Below are 26,690 nucleotides of genomic sequence, written 5' to 3' on the forward strand. Positions count from 1 at the left end.
CATTGAGCTGTCTCGCCTCAAGGCCTGTCTCCCCACAGGTCTTGTGCTGCCCTGTGTTGGGAAATTAGAAAGACAGCAGTTCGCTGACTTAGGCAGGTCTTCTATACCTTGACACATTTCATCACACAATGTCCAAGAGTCAAATTTTTTCCTATCATCATCCATCTCTTCAGCAAATTTTAAGTTTGTCATGTTCATCGTGGCAGATATGAGGCTATCTCAAAAAGTTTATAGAAGAAAACACTTGAAGTCCTTGCATAGTTCTTTCATAGTATGCATTTTCTATTAGTTTTTAACAATCCCTCCTATGCACAGAAAATTTTGCAGCAAAATAAACATTACTTTTAATTCCGTCTTACGTGAACTTTCCGAAGTACCATTATACATGTTTCCAAAATTTTAGTTTTTACTTGAAAGCTAGAATTTTCATTATTAACATGCACATCCAGTTTCTTGTACCAAAATGGCAGACTTTTTTCTTTCATATTCCAGAATATGTCTGCTAGATTTACAAGTGTACTAAGTATAGTTTTTGTCCCCATCATTCTTTTCATAGATCAGTTGATTTGAGTTCACACTACGCAGTTGCACAAGTGTGTTTCCCTTGACACAATTATTATATAAGCCAAAAGGTTATCCAGAATTCTGTGTTGCCACCAGAATAGCAGTAAACCTATGATTAGGTTTGAATAAAATGAATTATTTTATTAATTCACAGGCATCTTCTTAAGTGAAACTGGCATTTTTTTTTTAACTGCAAAATTGTAGCATTGAATTCTTGCCATGGGGTTAGGAGTTTCACCCAGCTTTGGTTTGCACATTAGCATGGGGTCAGCACCTGAGAAAGGCATGCACTCTCTTAGTGTTATTTGGAGAACAGCTGTGACTGCTGGAACCCCTGCAGGCCTCAGGGAGCCCTGGGAGTTGGCACACTACATTCTAAGGATCAGTGGGTTAAAAAAAAGTCTTGTCCACTTTTCCCCCTCCTGTAGGAGTTGAGATTAAGGAGCTGCTGCTTCCTCACTAGGAGTAGCCAGGTTTACTGGGCTACTGGCAGGATTTGGAAAGACGGCAGTAATTCTGTGTTTAGTAGAAAGTGTTCTTCTACTACCTCTGGTATTTGTTGGCATTTGGTACCATATAGTGAGGGGTTTGGTCTGCAGGAGGGAGAAATAATGGACTGATTTTGGAACCACAAATAAGGCAGCTGAACTATAACATGAATCTGGAATATGTACCCAAGAGCTCCAGCCATGAAGATTTGTTTTAAGATAATTGCCTTTAAAAAGGTGCTGAAATGTCAGTGTGCTCTTACCTTCTAATTGTGCTTCCAGTTGCTTAATCTGTTTGCCTTTTTCATTTTCAGGAGAGAAGGTTGCACATGTACATAGTTTATTGTCAAAATAAGCCAAAGTCTGAGCACATTGTCTCAGAATACATTGATACGTTTTTTGAGGTAAGACCCCCCCCCCCCAAAATACAGAAAGCATTTGTGAATCTTTTGTTACAGCTGAATTACAAAAATTAAGATGTCTGTTATCCCAGGGGACTAAGCCATCTTCAGGAAATTAGCCTACATGGCAAGAGTTCTGGGCCTGTGTTTCTTTTCTTGAAAATCAGAATTATCAATTTAGTCTATGGTCCTGTCCCCTGCCATCCAGAAGACTGGAGTCCTTGTTAAAAATAAAGAGTTTTATCAGTGCTTAGCTCAGGCCTCATTACAAATTCAGAATAATTTACGATCTAAACTTTTACTTCAAAATAAAAAAATAATGTGTTTGGATGAAGGGATTGAAAGAAGGCCTTTAAACAGGCATAAAAGTCTCCTTTCACAGACAACTCAGAAAGGTGAAAGTGTATTACTTGGAAACTCTGAGAAATTGTAAAATTAGTTAGAGTGCAAAGTGGCCTTTTTTTTTTTTATTATTACTATTACTGACAGTGTTGCATTTAGCCTTCCTGACAATGTCTTTTGAGAACTAAAAGGCTGCCCTGTAATGAACAGCAAGCCTGAACTGTCTTTTTTTCTCTTAAAACCGCAGGACTTAAAGCAGCGGCTTGGCCACAGGTTGCAACTCACAGATCTGTTGATCAAACCAGTGCAGAGAATTATGAAGTACCAGCTGCTGCTGAAGGTGAGGAAGCAGGAGGTGGAGAGTCTTCTATTGGGGCTTCGTTTAGTGAAGAGAACAAGATTAGAGGGTGGGACAGGGGACTTGGCAGGTGAGGGAGCAGAGTCTGTAAAATATACATGGCAATCCCAGTTTTTCTGCTTTTAAATATTTCATTTACACCAAGTTCTGAATCAAAATGTCAGTAACAATACACTTGTACCCTTACCACAGACCATGGAATGCTAATGAATTTTTTTCAGCTCTATTGACCTTAAATTTTTTTTTTTAATTTTTTTTTTTTTTTTTTTTTGACAGGCAGAGTGGACAGTGAGAGAGAGAGAGACAGAGAGAAAGGTCTTCCTTTGCCGTTGGTTCACCCTCCAATGGCCGCCGCGGCCGGCGCGCTGCAGCCGGCGCATCGCGCTGATCCGATGGCAGGAGCCAGGTACTTATCCTGGTCTCCCATGGGGTGCAGGGCCCAAGTACTTGGGCCATCCTCCACTGCACTCCCTGGCCACAGCAGAGAGCTGGCCTGGAAGAGGGGCAACCGGGACAGAATCCGGCACCCCGACCGGGACTAGAACCCGGTGTGCCGGCGCCGCAAGGTGGAGGATTAGCCTAGTGAGCCGCAGCGCTGGCCGACCTTAAATTTTTTCTAATCTTCTTGGCGTCTTTGGTAAAACTAAATATTTAAGCCCTGTGTGTTTCTCTCTATTGGCTCAGCAGTAACCCCTGGCTGATGCTTGAAATTCTTAGGCACATTTAAGGAAACGTCACATGCTTTTCCATGCCACGAATGATTGCTTTATTGCGAATCCTTCACTGGTGAAACATAGGACCTGGATCTGAGGAGGAGCAGAGGCTTGCTTGGAGGGCGGTCAGACCTTTACACAGATCGGGTGTGGCTTTGCTGTCCAGCAGATGGACACCCACACAGGATAGTTTCTTGCTGTGTCACTGGTACAACTTAATGACAATATAGAGCTAAAGCCCTGAACCCTGTGCCTAGAGGGACGTGATCTGCTGTTGCCTTTATCACCCTGATCCTGTTCTCTTCTCTCCATTTCCCTGACAGGACTTCCTCAAGTATTCCAAAAAGGCTAGCCTGGATACATCAGAACTAGAGGTACTTGGCATCACTGGCTCCGCCTTCCCTAATCTCCCCACAGGCTCTCCCAGGCCCTGAGTGTCTCCCAGCACAAGGTGCTGGCCCTGAGAAGGGGTGAGCAGTGAGTGACAGGGATCTATCCAGGGAGTCTCGCTGTGTCCTCTGCACCCTAGAGGGCGGGGAGGGAGAGGAGCTGAACTTGGAGATGCAGTTGAGGATTAGCACACCAGTCTTCCCCAGTGGGTCTTGAACTCTCACTCTGCTTTCTCCCGCCCACAGAGAGCCGTGGAAGTCATGTGCATAGTACCAAAGCGATGCAACGACATGATGAACGTGGGGCGGCTGCAAGGATTTGACGTAATGCAGCTGTTGTTCTTCTAAAGGGCTCTTCCACCTTCCGTTTCTTTTGTCTTGGACTCTTTCTCTCTACATGTAGAAGACTGATCCTTCTTGCTTGGGTTTCAGTTGTCTTTCCCTACTTCAACTTGATTGATATTTCCTTTCAACCTCTTTTCAGTGCATTGGGTTTGCTTTTTTGGGGACCTTCCTCTACTCAAAATCCAGTGCCTCCTGGTAGAAACAAGCAGGCTGTGTTTTGTTTCCTTGGGTCCTCTACTGCCATGAGAGCCGTTTCTTTTCCCCAGCATTCAGAGCTGTGGTAGCTATGGAGATAGGAGGAGCCAGCAGGACCCTGCCCTTCTGTCATCCCAGGGAGCCTGACTTCGGGGTCACTGTGTTCCTCGTGGTCAAGCAGATTTTCATGGAAATTGCCAGACCACTCATGTTACATAGGTGTTCCCTGTTGTGTATCTTGAAGAAGAATTCAGAGATAGAATCTTCCCCCCCACCACCCAATTTGACTGTTGAGTAAAGAGGATGGGAGACATTTTTATCTTGCCAGCTATTTTGCAAAAGAATTAGTATTGAAAGTCCTAGTGATGGGGTTCTCAGATGCAACCATGCACAGAAGTACTGGGAAGGCTGCTGAGCACACAGCTTGCTGTGCATGCGCCTTTGGTCAGGCAGGTGCTGCTGTTGGTGCTGGCATGAGAACCAGGCCTCCGGAAGTGCTGTTCTGAAAGGTTCCACTGTCACTTTCTAACTGAAGCCAGTGGTTTACACAAAGATTTGCAAGAATTTTATTTATTTAGACAGTTGTTCTGTTTAGGCTCAAGAATCATTACAGGAAAAGAGAAAAAATTAAGTGTAAATTAATAGAAGAAAAATACATTATTCTGTGAGAGAAAACTTTCAGGAAAGAACTTCAGATAATGTAGAATGCAATGTTTTCTTTTCCCCTTCCTTTGTCCCTTTTTTCTTGTTTTAGGGTAAAATTGTTGCCCAGGGTAAGCTGCTCTTGCAGGACACATTCTTGGTCACAGACCAAGATACCGGACTTCTGCCTCGCTGCAAAGAGAGGCGGGTCTTCCTTTTTGAGCAGATCGTCATATTCAGCGAACCACTTGACAAAAAAAAGGGCTTCTCCATGCCTGGATTCCTGTTTAAGAATAGTATCAAGGTAAAGAGAGAGAGAGAGAGAGAGTGTGTGTGTGTGTGTGTGTGTGTGTGTGTGTGTGTCTGTGTGTGTGTGTTCTCATGTACCAGTTATACTGATGAACTGTTTACTTTTTATTGATGACATACTTTGATGTTTAGTTTATTAATATTTAAGGAACCTTCTAGACATTCCAGAACTTTTAAATTCACCCCATTTCTTTTTTTCTTTCTTTTTTTTTTCTTTTTTTTTTTTTTTTTTTTTTTTTTTGACAGGCAGAGTGGATTGTGAGAGAACAGACAGAGAAAGGTCTTCCTTTTTGCCGTTGGTTCACCCTCCAATGGCCGCCACGGCTGGCGCGCTGCGGCTGGCGCACCGCGCCGATCTGAAGGCAGGAGCCAGGTGCTTATCCTGGTCTCCCATGGGGTGCAGGGCCCAAGCACTTGGGCCATCCTCCACTGCACTCCCGGGCCACAGCAGAGAGCTGGCCTGGAAGAGGGGCAACCGGGAAAGAATCCGGCATTCTATGTAACAACAGCCATTCCTTTTTATGATTGGAAGACCTCATCTTTAGTGATGTGCACCACCCTCTCCTGGACCATATAAGAAAAAGTTCAGGGGGCCAGCACTGTGGCTCACTTGGTTAATCCTCTGCCTGCAGCGCCGGCATCCCATATGGGCACCGGGTTCTAGTCCTGGTTGCTCCTCTTCCAGTCCAGCTCTCTGCTGTGGCCCGGGAAGGCAGTGGAGGATGGCCCAAGTACTTGGGCCCCTGCACCCACATGGAAGACCAGGAGGAAGCACCAGGCTCCTGGCTTTGGATTGGTGCAGTGCTGGCCGTGGCGGCCACTTGGGTGAACCAACAGAAGGAAGACCTTTCTCTCTGTCTCTCTCTCACTGTCTGTAACTCTACCTGTCAAATAAATTTAAAAAATTTTTTTTTTAAATTAAAAAAAAGTTCAGAAGCACACATCTGGAGTATTGCTCTGTGACGAGAAAAAACAACTAACTAGAGTCTTGTTCTTCTTCATTCAACAAAGAGATACTGAGCACTCAAGGCATGCATGGGGCCAGAAGGGAGATGGGCCAGACACCCACCATTAATGGGAGAAAAACCACAAAGAAATGCATAAAGAAAGTTGCACAGGGCTGTAAATCTGTAACGAGAACAAATCAAAGGTGAATCAGAGAATAGCAGAAGAAAAGGCCTGAGGCCCCGGGAGATGCACCTCCCCCATGTTCTTTCTGCCCCTGCAGCTGTACAGGCCAAGGTCAGAAGAGAGATGTGCTTTTCTTTTTTGGTGCCTTCTTTTTTTTTTAATTAATTAATTAATTTTTTAATTTTTGACAGGTAGAGTTAGGCAGTGAGAAAGAGAGACAAAGAAAAAGATCTTCCTTTTTCCATTGGTTCACCCCGCCAAGTGGCCACTATAGCCGGTGTGCTGCGGCCGGCGCTGCGCCGATTGAAGCCAGGAGCCAGGTGCTTCCTCCTGGTCTCCCATGCAGGTGCAGGACCCAAGTACTTGGGCCATCCTCCATTGCATTCCCGGGCCACCGCAGAGAACTGGACTGGAAGAGGAGCAACCAGGACAGAATTCAGCGCCCCAACCAGGACTAGAACCTAGGGTGCTGGCGTCACAGGCAGAGGATTAGCCTAGTGAGCCACTGCCCTAAGTTGCCAGCATCCCCATCAGGGACAGGGAGACTCTGAGGCCCTCTGAGCATCCAGGCCTCACAGCATACTAGGACATGGCATCCTCTTCCACCTGGCTCCCCAAGGCAACTTCTGTTGCATACCTACAGCTGCTCCCATGTGCCTGAACACAAGTGGGTGTATCCATGGCACAGTCATCACAGTGGGAGTCTTCTGTCCACTGGTATCCAGGAAGGTTCAGAGCTGAACAGCTAAGGGAGGAGGCTGCCTTCACTTTAACTGGGACTGCAGGCCCTTGTCTCATGCCACTGCCCAGCTACTTCAGCCTGGCCATCTGAGCCACGGGTCCCAAAATACATCACTGCCTACCCATCCATCCCCTGACCCTCCCACTAATTCTATCCGCAAGTCTCTTTTTTTTTTTTTTTTGACAGGCAGAGTGGACAGTGAGAGAGACAGAGAGAGAAAGGTCTTCCCTTGCCGTTGGTTCACCCTCCAATGGCCGCCGCTGCAGCCGGCGCACCGCGCTGATCCGATGGCAGGAGCCAGGATCCAGGTGCTTCTCCTGGTCTCCCATGGGGTGCAGGGCCCAAGCACCTGGGCCATCCTCCACTGCACTCCCTGGCCATAGCAGAGAGCTGGCCTGGAAGAGGGGCAACCGGGACAGAATCCGGCGCCCCGACCGGGACTAGAACCCGGTGTGCCGGCGCCGCAAGGTGGAGGATTAGCCTATTGAGCCACGGCGCCGGCCGTCCGCAAGTCTCTTGATGGGAAACTTCTCCAGCACCACAGAAATTCTCTTCATGTATAGAATTATTCTACAATTTTTAGTCATGATATCACACACACACACACACACACACACACTTCTGCAATGCATTTTACTGATACTTGAGATTTTTTAAAAATGGTATTATATTTTCCTGGGAAAATGAATAAGAAATCAATCCTGGGTCATCACGAAAGAGTTCTGGAAGCAGGTAATCCCAGGCCCACATTTCCAGTTAATTGTTCAAGCTGTTAAACAGATAGTTGCCAAGTCCCTGAGTTGAAAAAGGAATTGAACAGATTCATAATAATGACTTCTGAGGTAGTAAAAACACCAACACAACCAAGAAGTAATTGTTTCAGGGCTTTTAAAATGTTCTTTATTTTGAAAGGCAGAAATAGAAATAGAGCTCCCATCTCCTGGTTAACTGCCCCCCAACAGCCAGGGCTGGGCCAGGCCAATGCTAGGAGCCAGGACCTTCATCCAGGTCTCTCATGTGGGTGGCAGGAACTCAACTATTTGAGCCACCACCTGCTGCCTCCCAGGGTGTGCATTGCCAGGAAGCTGGAATGGGGAGCAAATCCAGGACTCAAACCAAGGCACTTGAATATAAGATGAGGGCATCTCAGCCCATGTCTTAGCGGCTGTGCCAGATGCCTTCCCCCAGTTGTTTCCAGTCTCGACTGAGGATGAATTTCACTTTACACTTGGTCAGTAAGGTTAAATGTACTTTTTTATTGTGGTCCAGTACATTCAACAAATGTTTTCTTAACTATTTCCGTCAGCTGTTCAGTGGCATGAAATGCATTCATGTTACTGTGCAACTGCCAGCACTATCCATCTCCAGATTCTTCATCTTACATAACTGAAGCTAGTACCCCGAGAGCACAAAATCCCCACTCCTCTCCCACAGCTGCTGGCAGCCCCATCCCCCGTTCTGTCTTTATGGTTTTGTCTCTTTTGGACTGGTTTATTTCATTGACCTTGATGTTTCCAAGATTCATCCACGTTGTGGCATGTATCAGAATTTCCCTCTTTTTTTAGAGCTAAATGATATCCCATTGCCCACTTAGATGGCATTTTGTTTATCCATTTGTCAGTCAGTGGGGACACTTGGGTTGCTTCTACCTCTTGGCTATTGTGAATAATGCTTTATTTTTTTTTAAGGTGAGTTGTCTTTGCCTGGAGGAAAACGTGGAAAATGACCCCTGTAAATTTGCTCTGACGTCAAGGGCAGGTGACGTGGTGGAGACCTTCATTTTGCACTCATCCAGTCCAAGTGTCCGGCAAACATGGATCCACGAAATCAACCAAATTCTAGAAAACCAGCGCAATTTTTTAAATGGTAATGTGTGTTCTGTTACTAGATTCGTTTTCTTTCCCTAATTTCTCCTCTCTCTCCCTTTATATGTTAATAGTACTGGCAGAACATGGGCACTGTTCAGAAGCGCTGTCTGTGTATTGCTTCATGTCAAATTCACAACCACTCTGTGTGATAAGTGCTGTTTCAGTTCTCATTTTACACCTAAGGAACCTGAGGCACAGAGTGAAAGAATAAATTTGCCCAGAATCCCACAGGTTGTCGGTGGCACTTGGTATATAGATTAGAACTCTCTCAGCATGCACCTCTCACATCCCTTCTGCTTCATGCACAGAACATGCAGTAGGACCCTGCCCTAGGAAGATGGATGTTGGAGAAGAGAGCACTGGCCAAAGGTGCTGGAGATGTTCTCCAGTGCACTGCATACCCACAACTCCCTTCTTCATTTAAAACCAGGAGATGGTTTCAGCCTTCCTGCCTTCCATGACTTGAGGAATTACAGAGTGGCCATACTACCCTTGCATTGCCTCGTAATAAATGTGACAGCTCCTTGCGACCGCCACCTTCCACTCCAGTTTTAATCCAGAGATGAAGAGCTTTGAGAACTCGACAGATGAATGAATCTGTCTTTTCTGTGTCCTTCATGTCCATATTGTGAGTCTTTGCCCCAGTCCTCGAGTCCAGCTGAATGTCGTAATGTTCTCCATCGCAAAAAACCATCTCCACACTTTCCATGACATTCAGGAGTCAGGCATACAGCACTCACTAGACCATCTAAAGTGGCAGCATTTGCTGACAAAGCCATGATCAGCTGGCTGCCTAGGTGTGCACTCCAGGTTTCTGTCCAACTTGCTGGCTGATGACTGTTTACATCTGCAGTTATGATTGGATCCTATGGCTGTGAACAAGCGCAGGTCTCATAGTATGTTGCTCTCAAGTGGTAATTAAACCCTTGTCCATAGCACAGGATTGGAAAATCTCTAAGCTTTTACTAATGTCTTCAAAATAAAATAAACTGCCCCAAATTTCAAATATAAGGATATGATGTTAAAGTTGACACCCACTCAACCTGGATAGTAGCAGTGACAAGAGCCAGGTGGGAGGCAACTGCACGCTGGCATCCCATGTGGGCGCCAGGTTCCTGTCTCGGTTGTTCCTCTTCCAGTCCAGCTCTCTGCTGTGGCTGGGGAGGGCAGTGGAGAATGGTGCAAGTGATTGGGCCCCTGCACCTGCATGGGAGACCAGGAGGAGGTACCTGGCTCCTGGCTTCCAATCGGCACAGCGCCGGCCGTAGTGGGGGAGTGAACCAATGGAAGGAGGACCTTTCTCTCTGTCTTTCTCACTGTCTATGACACATGAAAAAAAAAATTTGTGCTCATGTTTCCATACACCTGAGTTGGCACAATGCCCACCATGGTCTTCAGATGATTATGGAACTAAACCACTCAGGTCCGGGGCTGGGACAGAGCTCTTTAACTTCCCTTGCCTGGTCTGTCCAACCTGTGTTTACACAGGTGGTCTGTACCAGCTCTCTGCCCACAGGCCGAGGGCTTACCGCCTAACTCTCAGAGGGTTTCTTATCTGCCCAGGGACCCCATGGTTTAACCTTTCCTGCCACAGAGAGCCAGACTCGGAGTTCTTCCCTGCAGTGGGGATGCTGAGGCTCTATCTTTAGCCCCAGGGAGCAGGAGGAGGCATATGGGGCCCATTGCTTTCCTTAACTGGCAGGTAGTGCCAGGAAGCAGACTGTTCCTTGGGCAGGGGGCTTTAGGACATGGCTCTTACAGGGCTAGCCTCCACCCTAGGCCCTGCGGCTTGCTTTTCCCTGGTACCCTGACTTGTCTTGGGCCGTCTCTTGTTTTTCAGCCTTGACATCACCAATCGAGTACCAGAGGAACCACAGCGGGGGCGGCGGCGGCGGGGGCAGCGGCGGTGGGGGCGGGGGCGCAGCCCCCAGCGGCCCAGGGGGCAGCGGCCCAGGCAGTGCCAGCGCCATGGGCGGCCCCAACCAGAGCAGGAGCAGGCCCTCCCGGATCCCGCAGCCCGTCAGACACCACCCCCCCGTGCTGGTCTCCTCTGCAGCCTCCAGCCAGGCAGAGGCAGACAAGATGTCAGGTACGTCTGCACCCGGCCCCCTCCTGCCTCCCCCCAGCAGTGGCGCCCTCGAGGCCAGTCCTGGTCAGGCCGGCAGGCCCCCCGCCAGCAGAGACCCCGAAGGCGCCGCAGAGCCCACGCACAAGACGAAGGTGCTCGACAGTCCCCGGAAGGCCACGGCGAGCCACGATGCCGCTGCCAGGGACGCACGTGCCAGCCTGGGACCCCTGCCCCTGGGCAAGCCCCGGCCTGGGGCAGTGTCGCCGCTGAACTCGCCTCCTGCTTTCGGCAAGGAGCCCTTCCCCCCCAGCAGCCCCCTGCAGAAGGGGGGCTCCTTCTGGGGCTCCATCCCCGCCTCCCCGGCCAGCCGGCCCGGCTCCTTCACCTTCCCCGGGGACAGTGACTCCCTGCAGCGGCAGACGCACCGCCACGCGGGCCCCAGCAAGGACACGGACCGCATGAGCACGTGCTCCTCGGCCAGCGAGCAGTCCGTGCAGTCCACCCAGAGCAATGGGGTAAGAGCGCCCGCCCCGGGGGGCCCGCGCCAGCTCTTCTAAACCTCCTGTGTCGCCGTTGCTCTCCGCTCCGCTCCTCCGTACTAACTCGGCGCCCCGGCGTCGCTGCAGTAATCGCCACCGCCTCCGGTTCTCCTTGCACTCGCCCAGTAGACGCTCTGTGGCCTCTGTGCGCACGCGCGAGTCCGCCCGCGGGCCTGAGCGCAGCCCCAGCCGAGCGCACCTGCGCCCCGACCTGGCCGGACGGACAGCGCCGCGCTCGTCTCTACTAACTCGCTCCCTGCTTTGTTCGTGTCTCCTTAATCAGAGAAAGCAGACCATTAACCTTCTGAATGCAGCATCTTTAAGCCTTCTCAGTTTTCCGACCAGCGCAGTGTCGTGGATCTTCCTTTTAGCGCTGTCTTCCTCAATACGTTTTTGGAGGGGCCCTTTCCCTGCTCTCTACCTCTTATTTCAATTGGAATCTGTACACTTTAAGCTTTTTGCTCATCGCTTGGTTTTGCTCTTTTATGCCTTAAGTTATCTTTGCAGCATTTTTGACTCATCTGCTGGGAAAAAAATTCAAGAAAACTTCCAACAGCAACTCAAAGCAAACTAAGGCGGCCACATGGTGGGAAGGAATCTGTCGGTGGAAGTATTTCCTCCACCCACGTTTTGCTCCGGAGGAGAGAGACTGCCCCGGGGCCACCTGGAGCGCCTGTGCGTCTGCCCAGCAGGGGGCGCCTCTGCGGCGGGGCCTCGACTCATTTTGCTGTCAGTCATGCTGTGTTCCAAGCAGAGGGGTTGCTGTGCTGGGTTTCCCTGGTGTCCTGGCTTCTTCCCTGTCCTCCACACAGGGGGCCTGGCCCGTAACACTTTCCTGAAGGCATGCGAAAGTGAATAGAACTGTTGTCACGAGTGTATGTTTGATCGCTTTATAAATTTTTAAATACATTTCTGAGAAAGGGTCTGTGTCTCTCTTTGTATAAAAACAAATCTGGCTTCTGCATGTCTGTCTCTTTCCTCTGGATTTCTATTAATGCCTTATTTGGATTGATTTGATCTTACCTTTTCTTCCTTTTTTGTTTTTGGTTATATATTATATTGAACTCAATTAAGGAAGAAGTGAAGAAATGGCTCTTGATACCTCTATGTATCTATGTATAAGTCTTATTCTCAAAGATAAGTGCCTGAGGAGGCGTGCTCTGTGGTGACTGTCGCTGGCCCCCTTCTGGGGGCACCCCCGCTGTATCCTGCAGAGCAAGAAGCCTCCCAGCTGGCTAGTCTGGAAGTGCTGAGCAGGCAGTTAGCCTCCCAAACAGATCTCCATGAGAGAAAAGGGTGAGGATACAGACAGCCCAGTGGCAGTCTGTGCCTGCTAGCACCTCGTCGGATACTCAGTGTGCAGGTGTGGCCTTACAGCCGGGGCCCTGTTGGCATCTCCAGCTTATCCTAATGCAGACACTCTCCCGTGAAAACCAGAAGTTTCCAGAGTCTGTGTCAACTCCTAAAAAGGAGCTGGTGCTGGGATTTTCTGGGTGTTCCTGAGTAGACAGGAATAACAGACACAGCCTAGCTGTAGCCCAGGCTGTTTGCCCTGAGGCGAGGGCTCCATCTACAGGCAGTGCCTGTTCAAGTGAGCTTTTGGTTGTGGAAGTTGCCTTTGATTTCTGCCTCCTACTTTTTCTTAGGCAGTATGGAAAGGGAAATTATCAGAGACAGAGGACTTACAGAAATGCCCTGGGAAAATCACCAGCAGCCCAAAGAAGGAATTTGAAGGTGTACTCTGAGACTCAAGCATTCCTGTTCAAATGAGCTGTCCTTCAGCCCCTCCCAGTTTGAGGTTCCAGCCCCCTGGGGGATCAGCAGAGGCCACCTACCTCCCTGCCATTTCTGCCGCTCTGTCTACTTACAGCCAAGCAGCTGTGCCTAAGCCATTGCCTGAGCCCTTATTCCCTCTTTAGATGGACACCTTCTGCAGTGGTGTGCTGAGAGCAGGGGTGGGGTAGGTGTGGATCCACCGTGGCTGTGACTGCTCTGTGCCCTGAGTGGGTGCACACACTGGAATTTCCCCAGCCCTGTCTTCCTCTCCCAGCAGGTCCATGCAAAGTGGCTGACCTCTCTCTAGGGAGTGCATGGTTATGCCCACTGACAGGTAGTTGTAAAGATTCAGTAAGATTGATTGTAAGTGCTTCATACATATCCTAGCACACAGAGAGGTTCATAAAATAGTAATAGCTAGTAGTACTGTGGCAAGATACTCAAATGAGATGTGACCTAATATATACTATATTACGAAAAGCATGTGTGCCATGAAAGTTGGATTTTGTTTACTTTTTCTAGCAAATTTGGCTTTGTGATATCAGAGCTTGGGTGTTGCTGTCTAGTTCAGAATACTAAAGTACATGTGCTAAGTTTAAAGTTACAGAAGTGAGTATTCAGAATCTAAAACCTGACACACCCACTTGTACCTTCTAAGCTTAGGGACCATAGGTGAACAGTGGGCATCCCCAAGGGATGGGAACTGAGAGTGGGGCAGCTTTGTCTTGTTTTATTTTAAATATCCACTCCCCCAGAACAGTTGGTTACTTGTTAAGTGAGAGTGCGGAATGGATACTGCCTTTTGCATTTCCTCCACTCAGGAGCTAGCGCCACTCACTTTGTGGGCCCAAGTTTGTGTTCTTAAGACATCACCTTTGTTCTGCATTTGCTATCTTGCCTTATTGACTAAGGCAGCACATATTGAGTACCTCCGAGCTGACAGTGCCTGTGGCCAGAGATTGGGTGCCACCAGGACTGCAGGATAAGAGTAGGGGAAGCACCTCCTCATGAGGATCTCTTCCTGAAGCTTGAGTCTTAGTGCCAGTGGCGTTCACATGGCAACAGCACCTTGGGGACACTCGCAGAAGGCAAGCTCATGAGAGGACCACCCACCGAGGGACGCATAAAGGGGAAGAGCACCTATCTGCAAGATCAGAATAGTAGTTGATTTACTTCCCAGGTATCCCATGTTCTTTCCGAAGGGAAAAGAGGTAGAAATGGCTAGGCACAACAGCAGCTAAACTGGGTGTATCCTAGAATATATGCCCCTGTTGCACACTTCATCTGGAAGATTTGGGGAGTTTTCCATGATCTCATGTCAGCCAAAGAGCTGCTCTTTCCAGCTTGTAGATTTATACCGTAATTAGAGTGACACTTCAACGCTCGGGGTTAGGTATGGCCCAAGACGGCATCAGCGTGAGGACTCAGTTGTTCCTGGGAGGATCCAAGGAAGATCAGACTGTCCTAATGCCAAGCTTCCAGAAGTCAAGTCATCAGGGTACATTTCTGTTTTTCAGATTGTCCCTAACTTGCTTTCTAGAGAAGTCCTGTTTTTCAGTAATGAAAAAGAGGCACAAGGTTAGCTAGAGAGACTGTGAAGGCAAAGTTGGAAGTGTCTTCTGTCTGCCTGGTGAGCCCTGGTGCCCTGGTGCACACTGGCAAGTGGTTTCGTGTTCCCAGGCTTCCTTTCAGCTCCCCCCTGCCTTTCTTTTCTTGGCCTTTCCCGCTACAGAGTGAAAGTAGCAGCAGTAGCAACATCTCCACCATGCTGGTGACACACGATTACACGGCAGTGAAGGAGGATGAGATCAACGTCTGTCAAGGAGAGGTCGTTCAAATTCTGGCCAGCAACCAGCAGAACATGTTTCTGGTGTTCCGAGCCGCCACTGACCAGTGCCCCGCAGCCGAGGGCTGGATTCCGGGCTTCGTCCTGGGCCACACCAGCGCAGTCATCATGGAGAACCCCGACGGGACTCTCAAGTGAGTGCCCCACGGGAAAACCATCCACAGCAGGGGAGGAGCCCAAGTTAGGCAGAGGTGCTGGCAACGGTGAGGCACGTTGGCAAGAATACTGCTGCCTCTGTCAGTGCGAATGCATCGCGGCAAATGTGTAACCCTAGAGGTTCTTCCAGTAGCCTGTGTTCAGAAGCACGCAGCTGTGTGAGGTCACTGAATAGGGCATGCCACTGTTTAGTCCCTGGAGGCCTTGGTGGGGGCTGAGGACTGTCTGAGCACCCCTAACTCCCCATCAAGTGTACACTAGGAAACGTCTGGGAAAATACTGTGTGACCTGCAGGTACAGGACTACATAAGTCATTACTGTCAGACCTTATGTGTGGGAAGGTTAATTGAGTTAAGAAACTTGAAACCACTTTTGATGCATTAAGCATTATTTTAAAAAATAAAAAAGCCTTGCTATTTTGAGCTCTTCCCTTCCCTGAATGTCATTGAAATGCCCACTGTGGTAGAAGCCAGCCAGATGGTTCTGGGGACTGGCAGCATTATGGGACTTTTTTGTCTTCTGGAGTCCCTGTGAGACCAGACGCAAAGGCACCAGTCAGGTGCTTTGTCTGCGTGTGTGGCCCAGTTGGCAGCAGGAGCTGTGCTGGCATCTCAGCTTCAGCCTCCTCTGGACTCAACACATGACAGACAGGGGTGCTCCCCTCTTCCCAGGACAGTCCTTTGTCCTATTTCTCCTTGATGTGCAAAAATCGTTTATTCTAGTCCATTATTCAAGAATGCTATATCAGTCATACCTCAGTGAAGTGGTTTATAAGGATATCTGAGGGCAAAATCCCACTTTATACCTTATTTCCTCAAACTGTATTCCTAGGCTCCCATTTTGGGTTGTTCAGAGAAAAGCAGTAGGGCATGCCATGTGTTCTGTGTGTATGTGTGTGTAGAAAGATTTGTTAAAGGGGATTGGCTCATGCACTTAGGGAGACTGGCAAGTCCAGATTTACATTGTGGGCCAGCAGGCTTGAGACCCAGGAGAGCTGGCAGATGGTAGAGGATAAAGTCCAAGGCCATGTGCTGGAGAATGCCTTCTTGCTCAAGAGACCATTGACCTGATTGGATGAAGGAGGTCCATCCACACCAGGGAGGACAAACTGCTCTACCAATTAAAACGTTAATCCCACTCAAAAATACCCTCACAGAAACACTCAGGATAGTTAACCACATTGACACACAAATAGCCATCATTAACTCCTTTATATTTTAATCCATAGGATTTGACTTTAGAAATTGTTAGCTTAACTCTTGATTCCTGCGACTCACAGGGAGGTTTTGCATGATGGTATTCAGCTGTTCTCTGAAGCGTTTAGGTAACATTTGCTGAACATTAGAAAAATATAAAATGAAAAGTGTATTCTCTCCCCCCTGCCAGGAAGTCAACATCTTGGCACACAGCACTCCGTTTAAGGAAAAAATCTGAGAAAAAAGATAAAGACGGCAAAAGGGAAGGCAAGTTAGAGAACGGTTACCGGAAATCACGGGAAGGACTCAGCAATAAGGTATCTGTGAAGGTGCGTGTGTCTCTTGCCACCTGTGTCGTCCCTCTGTGAGCAGACTTGTCAGGCAGGGTGGGGTGCTCCACAGACACAGAGCCCGGGCTTCCCTGAGATAATCTCCTGCCCTACCCACAGCATCCTGCAGTCTCATTTGAGGGCTCATCTGGGACTGTGCTGGCTGGTACAGGGATGCACACACCCTCCAGAGAACCAGAAATACACCTGTACACTTCACCAAGTGCACACATGGCACAGAGGCCCTGGATAGGTTCCTGGGTGCAGCACAGTGAAGACTCTCAGTCACGCAGACTGTAAAGAAGCTATGGCTCTGACTTCCTGTTCCTGCTTTGAAATACAGAAGGGACCATGAGGGACACAGGTCCATTCTGACTTCAACCACTTCCCTTGGCAGTAGCTCTCTGTAATCAGATTGCCTCAGCTTCTAAGGGGTCTTGTGGAGATGAAAAGAAAATATCTCCTAAGAGGGAATGTAAGCTCCCTGGGTCAGGGTCTGTGTTAGGAAAGGATCGAGGGACTGCAGGACTGAGCTGGGCCATGGGATGGAAAGTGGGGACATCTCGGAGCTGAAGCAGTGGGTAGGAAGAGAAAGCACCCAAGTTGGCATTACGTAAAGCTTTCAAATGCACCAAAAGGCAGGGAAACTGTGGTCTGTTTTGATCGATACCCAGGCAAGCCAAGTCATGTTTCTGCTCATCATTCTATAGTAACTGTAGCGCTGGAATCAAGAACGTGCCTGCTGTTTTTGGCTAATACGTGTTTGCCTCTTTGATTGCAGCTTCTCAATCCCAACTACATTTATGACGGTAAGTTCTGCTTTTGCGTTTGGTCTTGGAGATTATGGGTATACAGGGCGTGTTCACAACATAGAAGGATAGCTTCTGTTAGTGGGTTTTCAGCAGCTTAGGTCTTAATAGCTTGTTAGAGACAGGTGGTGGGCATCAGGGACAAGAGGAGGGGACTGGCATTTACCAGCTCCTTACTCTTGCAGTTCCCCCAGAATTTGTCATTCCATTGAGTGAGGTCACATGTGAGACAGGGGAGACCGTTGTTCTTAGATGTCGAGTCTGTGGCCGCCCCAAGGCATCAATCACCTGGAAGGGCCCTGAACACAACACCTTGAACAACGATGGTCACTACAGCATCTCCTACAGGTAAGGACCCACCCTGGGGTAGGTTTCATCTGGGAGCACAGTCTTGTTGCATGGTGACTGGGAGCACCTCCTCCACTGTGGCAGACATGACCAGTCTCCTGGTCACCCTCTGTGCCCAGACTCTGAGGGCACCTGCATGTGTGATAGGGGCTGTCAAAAACTCCTCATCCATCTGTGGGCTTCTGACTTGCTGTGACCTGGAAAGGCACTGAGCCTTTCTGATGCCTGGTGTATCCTTGACTCTGCAGTGACTTGGGAGAGGCCGCTCTGAAGATCATTGGTGTGACCACGGAAGACGATGGCATCTACACGTGCATTGCTGTGAACGACATGGGGTCAGCCTCATCTTCAGCCAGTCTGAGGGTTCTAGGTAAGTACCCACGCCAGTGGGGCACACCTTTCATGAGTCTGCTGAAGTCCAAAATGTCCCCCACACTTGGCATGGTCAGTAAGTCACTCACAGGGCCTCCGAAAGAGAGCTGGGGAGGCAGCCAGTCTTGGAGGGAGTGATCTTCCAGCATCTTTCCTAAGCTCCAGGGAGGCCCCTGGGGACTCCGGTACTTTGAGAAGGATGAGGGCCACTTGGCCTGCAGAGGCCAGCCTCTGAGCAGACCATGATGCCTCCTGTGCCCTTTGTACCCAAGGTGTGTCCTTTTATCCAGTTTTCCAGCTGACTCTAGATGTAGTCCAAGTTGGCCTCACACAGAATGTAAGCGAAAAAGGAGAAATGAAAAGGGCCAGGGTTGTGGTGGCACAGTGTGGTTAAGCCACCACTTGGGACATCCACATCTTATATAGAATGCTGATTAGAATTTCAAGTACTCTGCTTCCAATCCAGCTTCCTGCAAATGTGCCTGTGAAGGCAGTGGGTTATGGCCCAATTACTTGGGCCCTGCCATCCATGTAACAGATTGCAATGGAGTTCTGGGCTCCTGACTTTGGCCTGGCCCAGCCAAGCTGTTGTGGCCATTTGGGGAGTAAACCAACAGATTGAAGATATCTCCCTCCCCCCATCCCGCTCCCCTTCTCTCCCTCTCCATCACCCTCTCCCTCTCTGCCATTCAAGTAAATCTTTTTAAAACAAAGTCCAAATTAAGAGGGGGATCGAGTCCTGGAGCACTCTGTGTATACACATTAAACAGCTATGTCTAGAACCTCTATCCCATTTACCTAAATTCCATATATTTCAACCTCAGGAAGGGCATGTTCTGATTTTTGGATCATGACGTAAGAAAGAAAAAAGTGAATCTAAGAGTAAAATGTCATTGAATTTCTAATTTTTAAAGGATAACACAGAAATGGTACAGGTAACTTTTTTTGTTTTAATCACAAATGAAAGTTAAAGGAGTTTAGGAAGATAGAAAATGGTGTGAGTGGGGAAACAAGAAGGAAGCATATGATTATTTTAAACATATACATCCATGCACAGCCCTTATGGGAGCTATTGTACAGACCCTTCTAGGGTTACTGTACTTTGTCCAGATTATGCTCCGTGATAATAATTTAATGTTCTAGTATGTTTGGTAGCCAGATAATTCTGCTGTCAGTGTTTCCTGTGTGGGTACACAAGTTGTCCAGGGCATAGGCCTGAGCTCTTCTGGGCCTTGGCTGCCTCCCAGAGCCCCAGTCGCTTTCCCAGAAGTTTAGGAAGCCAAGCCCCACCCGGGGCCTGTCAGAGGGCCCCTCTCCAGTTCTGGCCGCAGGGGAGAATCTGAGGCTGGAGTCCTCAGCCTTACAGCCCTGAGGACACGTACAGCCCTCCTTACCTGTGCCCCAGAGAACAAAACCAAGAGAGCTCTGTGTGCACAAGTCAGCTGTGGTTCCGTTAGTGAGAAAAGAGGAGGTGTGCTTTGGACAAGTGGAGTGGAGAGGGGACTGCTGGTCATTGTGATGCTCTGCATCTTGCCCATTGACATTTATGTTTTATGCACTTTTCTGTACATCAGTAATCTTTGAATGAAGACATTTCTTTAAAAGAAAATGCGCCCTTTCAGAAAAAGAAGAGCAAGAAAAAACATTGTCTTCATGTAGGTAGAAGTCCAGGATTTCTACTTTTTAATTACTTATTTATTTTCATTTTATCTGAAAGGCAGAGAGACAGGGATCTTTCTTTCTTTTTTTAAGATTTATTTTATTTATTTGAAAGAGAGGGTTACAGAGAGAGGTAGAGACAGAAAGTGAGGTCTTCCACCCACTGGTTCATTCCCCAGATGGCCACAACAGCCGGAGCTAAGCTGATCTGAATCCAGGAGCCAGGAGCTTCTTCCGGGTCTCCCACGTGGGTGCAGGGGCCCAAGGACTTGGGCCATCTTCTACTGCTATCCCAGGGCATAGCAGAGAGCTGGAGTGGAAGAGGAGCAGCCAGGACTAGAACCGGTGCCCATATGGGATGCTGGCTCTTCAGACCAAGGCTTTAACCCACTGCGCCACAGCGCTAGCCCAGAGACAGGGATCTTTCATCCCTTGGTTCACTCACCAAATGCCCAGTAGCCAGGGCCTGGCCAGGCTGAAGCCAGGAGCTCAGAATTCAAACCATTTCTCCCCCAAGGATGACTGGGACCTAAGTATTTGTTTCAATATGTACTGCCTCCTTGGATTCTCGTTAGCAGGAAGCTGGATTATAGGCAGAAGATTTACGTCTTAGACCAGGTACTCTGATATGGAGTGCTGGTGTCCCAAGTGGCAACTTAACAGTACACCAAATGCCCATCCTGAAAATCCAGGATTTTTTGATAGAATCTTGTAGGTGTTACAAAATTGTCTGATCCAATAACTTTTTTTAAAGATTTTTTTTAAAGATTTTATTTATTTATTTGAGTGGTAGAGTTACAGACAGTGAGAGGGAGAGACAGAGAGAAAGGTCTTCCATCCATTGGTTCACTCCCCAAATCGCCTCAATGGCCGGAGCTTCGCTGATCTGAAGCCAGAAGCCAGGAGCTTCTTCCGGGTCTCCCATGAGGGTGCAAGGGCCCAAGGACATGGGCCATCTTCCACTGCCTTCCCAGGCCATAACAGAGAGCTGGATTAGAAGAGGAACAGCTGGGACTAGAACCGGCGCCCATATGGGATGCCAGCGCCACAGGCAGAGGATTAACCTACTGCGCCACAGCCCATATAACTTTATAAGTTCCTAATAACTTTATAAGTCAAATTCTATCAGTAATTTTTCTTTTACACAGTAGAAGCTATGATTGAGAAAGTGTTTGCCTACCACAGGAGTTAGTGGCACTATAAGAATTGCTGACATTACCTTTTATAAAGCTTCAGAAAGGAGTGAGAATGGGCTGTCAGTAATTCAAACACACACAGAGAGTTAAATGTGTCGTTGGTTTAGTGACTGAAGTGAGGTCTTTGCCTCCTGCGTATGCCCTGAGTGAGTGCTTAAGGCTTTTTTGTGGGTAGTGCTGACTTCTGTGATGCTCCAGGACTGGTTCACACATGGCTTCATCTGCAGCCAAGTAAAGGCGCAAGTGCTCCCAGAACAACAGTGCTGGCCGAGGGGCACACAGCACCCCCGGTAAATATCCTGCTCTTGTGTGGTGGCAGAGATGGTTTACCACCATGCGGGACTCTGAGAAGGTACATGGAGAAGGGACCTTGAAGGTGTATCAGATTGGATGGTTGAAGGAAACGCATTCTCAGTGACAACCTGGGCAGAGGTGAGGTAGCTCAGGTGAGAATAGGGAAGAGCAGAGGCTTCAGCTGGGCTGACACATGGGGCAGATGTGTGGGCAGAACGGTATGGGGAGAGATGCCAGATGTATAGAGTCCAGAATGCCAGGCAGTGTGGAAGGCTTGCGGACACCCTGGACACCTACTGCCATTTGGCAGCCAAGTTGTTTGGTTGGGACTCAGGGTCTTAATGATTCTTTTTGCAGGAAGACTATAGAAAGAATACTTTATTCATTGGACATTTGTACTTCTAAGTTCATTACTAACAAGTAATATTCAGTTGACACGTGTATAGTAAAATTCTGCCTACCTGTGATTTGGCAACCGGATAAAGCCCTGTGAATGTTATGTGAAGATAATGAACTGTTTTTCTGGGCTATAGAAGGAGATGTAGCTTTAAGGTGGTGTGGCTAGGTGAATAAGAAAAGGCTGTCTGTAGAGTGCTGTTCATTAGAAACAAAATGGAAGTTGAAATGCAACTTGAAACTTTTCCTAGAAAACATGTTTACAAGCTGAAAGAAACAGGAATTTTAGAACATTTGATTTATTCTTGTATATCCAAAGAATTTAATTACAGCATAAAATCAGGATAAGTACCTGGCTCCTGCCATCGGATCAGCGTGGCACGCCGGCCGTGGCGGCCATTGGAGGGTGAACCAACGGCAAAAAGGAAGACCTTTCTCTCTGTCTCTCTCTCTCACTGTCCACTCTGCCTGTCAAAAAAAAAAAAAAAAAATCATTAGTGAAGTGTTTTGCATTCTTTTTTCACACTGAGTCTAGAGTGAGTACGTCTGTCACATCTAGGGCACAAATCTCTCAGGGAAGAAACATTTCAGAGGCTCAGCAGCCGCCATGGCTGCCGTTTGGACAGTGCAGGCTGCAGACCCCGTAGCCACGAATCCCTGCACAGCAGGAGCTCAGGGGAGATGCTGCTCTTCTTGCAGGTCCAGGAAGTGATGGGATCATGGTGACCTGGAAGGACAACTTTGACGCCTTCTACAGTGAAGTGGCTGAGCTTGGCAGGTAGGGCATCCGAGCCCCTTCTGGAAGAGCAAGTGGAAGGTCAGCCCGCTGTAGAGCAGGTTGACACACAGTGTGACTTGCCAGCAGGTGGGAAGGACATGTCTCGTGCAGGGAGTGTAACCCGTGATTAGCTGCCTTTGGTTATAAAGCACTGGGGAGCCACGGAAGCCAGTTTCAGCCAGGGCTCCAGGAGAGAGCTGAGGCCTGGTGGTGGACAGGGCTGACTTCTCCCCTGTGCATCTAGGATGGTACTAGCCACGCACAGACCTGGGATAATGCGAATAGCTGATGCTGCTCGAAGCACTGAATTCTCTCAGGGAGTCCCAGCTGACAGGGGTGAATGTGTCCTTCCCACATCAGCTGTGCACGGAGATTGAAGGGAAGGATACCAGTTAGACGAGTGCCAGGGCCCTCTTGCACAAGCTAAGAGGTTTCAACACAGGGTGGCCGATTTGTCAACAGCATGGGCAGCCAAGGCTGGGGTGGCTCCAGAATGCATCAGAAGCCAGGCTCCCACTGATTTCTGCTTGAGCTGTGTGCTCCACACTGCATTACATATCCCCATCACACCCTGCTGCTGCACATGGCACTCACACTTATATATCATACCCACTCTGCACAGCACTCACCCCCACTCCATACCATACTCCACAAAGCACTCACAGCCCACTACACACAGCACTCACACCCCCACCCACATCACACCCACTCCGCACAGCACTCACACCCACTCCATACCATACTCCACAAAGCACTCACAGCCCACTACACACAGCACTCACACCCCCACCCACATCACACCCACTCCGCACAGCACTCACACCCACTCCACACCACACTCCCACCCCCATATCACACCCCACTCCGCACAGCACTCAAACCCACTCCACACCACACTCACACCCCCACATCACACCCCTCTCCACACAGCACTCACACCCACTCCACACCACACTCACACCCCCACATCACACCCCTCTCCACACAGCACTCACACCCATATCGCACCCACTCCACAAAGCACTCAACACCCTACACATCACACCCACTCTACACAGCACTCACACCCCCACATCACACCCACTCCACACAATGCTCACAGCCAGCATCACACCCACTCCACACAGTACTCACAGCCAGCATCACACCCACTCCACACAGCACTCACATCCCCACACTACACCCACTACACACCACACTCACACCCCCACACCACACCCACTCCACACAGCACTCACACCCCCACATCACACCCACTCTGCGCAGCACTCACACCGCATGTCATATCCACTCCACATAGCACTCTTACACCTACATCACACCCACTATACACAGCAATCACACCCTCACACCACACCCACTCCACACAGTGCTCACACCCCCACACCACACCCACTACACACAGTGCTCACACCTACTCCACACAGCACTCACACCCAGCATCACACCCACTACACACAGCCCGCTTCCCTCCCACCTCGAATCCTGTGTGGCAGGAAGAAGGAGGTCAGAAAGCCCAAGGACAGCTGGGCTGGCCCCTTTAGGAGCTTTCCAAGAATCTCCACCAGTGGTTCCTATTACATTCCAGAGTCCATAGCTGGGTCCTGTGGCTCCTGGGATGTATCTGCCACATGTTGCTGTGTGGCTAGTCCCACCCACACTTGCTGTCTTATAACCACGGTGATGGTTACTGCGCATCTGCTGTGTCTGGGCTCCGCCCACTGGCACGCCCATGCCTCACTGGTGGGAGTGCTGGCCTCCTTCCACATAGATGTCCACTCTGGGCCTCCTCACACACTGGTAAGAGCATTCAAGCAGAGCAGAAGAAACCTGTGCAGCCTCATAAGGCCCAGCCTCAGAAACTAGCAACTGTACTTGTTCTGTTTCCATGGATCAGAACCCGTCACCAGGCTGTCTAGATTCAAGGGGAGAGAGACTTGTTCCGTGGTGAGAGAAGGACAGGTAGGGCCCTGTCTACCCCAGGCTACCCCTGTTCTAGCTCTTTTACAGTCCTTGCATGCATATGATGTACCTACCTCTCCCTCCCAGATCCCATCCTGTTTTGCATTAGACTCAGGCCTGAGGCTCGAGGCCTGGTCATCAGATCGGGTTGAGGTGCAGTGAAGGATAGGAAAGTGGAGGCAGAGGCTTAGCATTCCCCACTTCTGCCACAGTCAGTGGTCAGAAGCAGCAGGACCTGCCAGGCAAGGTGCAGGAAAACCAGGGCTGCCTCTAGGGGAGTGGTGGTGACTCGCCAGGGACCTAGACACGGGCAGGTTTGGGGTTGCCGTGCTCCTGCAGCCTCTCCAGAGAGAGCCCTGTGCACAGGGGATGGGTCCCCACCCAGCAGAGTGGCCCCACGTCCAGTGCAGTTAGAGTAAGTGTCTGTCCTCCCTGACACACCTCAGCATCCTCTGAAAACTACCTTTGGAACCTATTTTACAGGGGCAGATTCTCTGTCGTCAAGAAGTGTGATCAGAAAGGAACCAAACGAGCAGTGGCCACCAAGTTTGTGAACAAGAAGTTGATGAAGCGCGACCAGGTCACCCATGAGCTCGGGATCCTGCAGAACCTCCAGCACCCACTCCTTGTTGGCCTCCTGGACACCTTTGAGACCCCCACCAGTTACATCCTGGTTCTAGAAATGTGCGTGCACACCCAGCTCCCCCATAGCCCCTAGCCTAAGCTTCCAGTGCTTGTGTTGTTTCTGTTTGCTATCTAAGCACAAAAATGGTTTTTTTTTACATTTCACAGAACTTTTTTTTGACAGGCAGAGTTAGACAGTAAGAGAGAGAGAGACAGAGAGAAAGGTCTTCCTTCTGTTGGTTCACCCCCCAAATGGCTGCTACGGCCGGTGCACTACGCTAATCCGAAGCCAGGAGCCAGGTGCTTCCTCCTGGTCTCCCATGCGGGTACAGGGCCCAAGCACTTGGGCCATCCTCAACTGCCTTCCCAGGCCACAGCAGAGAGCTGGACTGGAAGAGGAGCAACCGGGACAGAATCCGGCGCCCCAACCGGATCTAGAACCCGGGGTGCCGGTGCCACAGGCGGAGGATTAGCCTAGTGAGCCACGGTGCCGACCTCACAGAACTTTTTTTTTTTTAAAGATTTATTTTATTTATTTGAAAGAAAGAGTTACAGAGAGAGGTAGAGCCAGAGAGAGAGGTCTTCCATATACTGGTTCACTCCCCAGATGGCTGCAACGGCCAGAGCTGAGCCGATCTGAAATCAGGAGCCAAAAGCTTCTTCTGGGTCTCCCACTTGGTTGCAGGGGCCCAAGGACTTGGGCCATCTTCTACTGCTATCCCAGGGCATAGCAGAGAGCTGGATCAGAAGAGGAGCTGCTGGGACTAGAACCAGCGCCCATATGAGATGCCGGCGCTTTAGGCCAGGGCTTTAACCCGCTTTGCCACAGCACCGGCGCCTTCACAGAACTTCTTAAAAGTATGCTTTACTGTCAGAGACTGCAGGGCTGGAGTCTTCTGGCAACAGCAAAAGAAGGACAGACATCACTGTGTAGTGCCCAATCCAGGACAACCACCACCAGAATCAGACCAGCCCCTGCCACCCAGGCTCTGCTGGGCCTCGGCCAACCTGAAATCCACTGCTTCCCAGAGCTTCAGAGAGGCCAGGCTGTCTCTGAAACTGATGGCTGTCCCCTCTTTTGCTGTCTGCTCAGGGTGGGCAAGCTAGGTGGGGATGGGATGGGCTCCTCGGAGTTGGCCTTTGTGTGTCCTGTGGACGTCAGCTCAGCTCTAGGCAGTCTGTCTTGCAAGACTCCTGCCAGTGGAAGGCCAACGAGGACAGGAGGGTCAGACTGGGATCCAGAAAGTGCTCCAGCACTGTAGCCAGGCCAGCCCTTCTGAGGCCCTTGAACTTGGGCTTCTGTGTAAGGTCTCAGGACGATTCCGTCTTATGAAGACAAAGTTTGACAGCTATGATCTTAGGTGAGAAGCAGTTCTCACCTAGGGGCAGTTTCACACTGACCCCTTCCCGGGGGCGTTGGAAAGTACCTGCAGAGATTTTTGGTTGTCATAGCTGAGGGTGGGTACTGCGAGGCACAGGGCAGCCAAGCCCAGTGGCTGCAATAAGTGCTCGTCTTTAGCTTTTTAGAAAGTCCTTTCCCTCCTCTTTCTGGGGAGTCATGTCAAGGACTGGGATCCTCCCCTTCTTTTTTTCACTGGCAAGGAAGACACCCTTTGCTGCATTTGGAAAGTCTATGTGTGCTCTTGGAGGAAAAGTACAGGATTAGTGGGACAACCAGCACAGCCCAGCGGCTCACTTGTTTATGGTGTTCTGTCTCTCAGAGAAACAGTAAATGCTTACTCCCTTCCCAGGACAGGTCTGCCACAGAGCCCCAAGCAGCCCTTGGTGAGCCTCGCTGCCTTCCGCCAGCAGCCCCAGTGCCCTGGGTGACCGCGGACATCTCAGGAGGGCCTGC

General features: G+C 49.5%; 1 protein-coding gene across 6 annotated transcripts in view; it reads left to right on the top strand.

Annotated features, from left to right (window-relative positions):
* Nucleotides 1-26,690, top strand: part of TRIO (trio Rho guanine nucleotide exchange factor) — a 373,294-nt gene that overhangs the window by 342,264 nt on the left and 4,340 nt on the right. For 4 of the 6 annotated variants that reach the window (XM_070056594.1, XM_070056597.1, XM_051853565.2 and 1 more), the window contains 14 exons: nt 1,367-1,456; nt 2,043-2,135; nt 3,190-3,240; nt 3,502-3,579; nt 4,550-4,741; nt 8,308-8,485; nt 10,328-11,070; nt 14,603-14,850; nt 16,259-16,397; nt 17,179-17,206; nt 17,392-17,554; nt 17,803-17,924; nt 22,171-22,249; nt 24,695-24,895. In XM_070056594.1, the coding sequence (XP_069912695.1) occupies nt 1,367-1,456; nt 2,043-2,135; nt 3,190-3,240; nt 3,502-3,579; nt 4,550-4,741; nt 8,308-8,485; nt 10,328-11,070; nt 14,603-14,850; nt 16,259-16,397; nt 17,179-17,206; nt 17,392-17,554; nt 17,803-17,924; nt 22,171-22,249; nt 24,695-24,895 (2,405 nt within the window). Of the gene's footprint in view, nt 1-1,366; nt 1,457-2,042; nt 2,136-3,189; nt 3,241-3,501; nt 3,580-4,549; nt 4,742-8,307; nt 8,486-10,327; nt 11,071-14,602; nt 14,851-16,258; nt 16,398-17,178; nt 17,207-17,391; nt 17,555-17,802; nt 17,925-22,170; nt 22,250-24,694; nt 24,896-26,690 lie in introns of those variants that run through there. The other 2 variants (XM_070056595.1, XM_070056598.1) reach the window with 2 other exon arrangements.

This window comes from Oryctolagus cuniculus, chromosome 14 (genome assembly GCF_964237555.1).
Source record: "Oryctolagus cuniculus chromosome 14, mOryCun1.1, whole genome shotgun sequence".
In the NCBI taxonomy this organism is placed as follows: Eukaryota; Metazoa; Chordata; class Mammalia; order Lagomorpha; family Leporidae; genus Oryctolagus; species Oryctolagus cuniculus.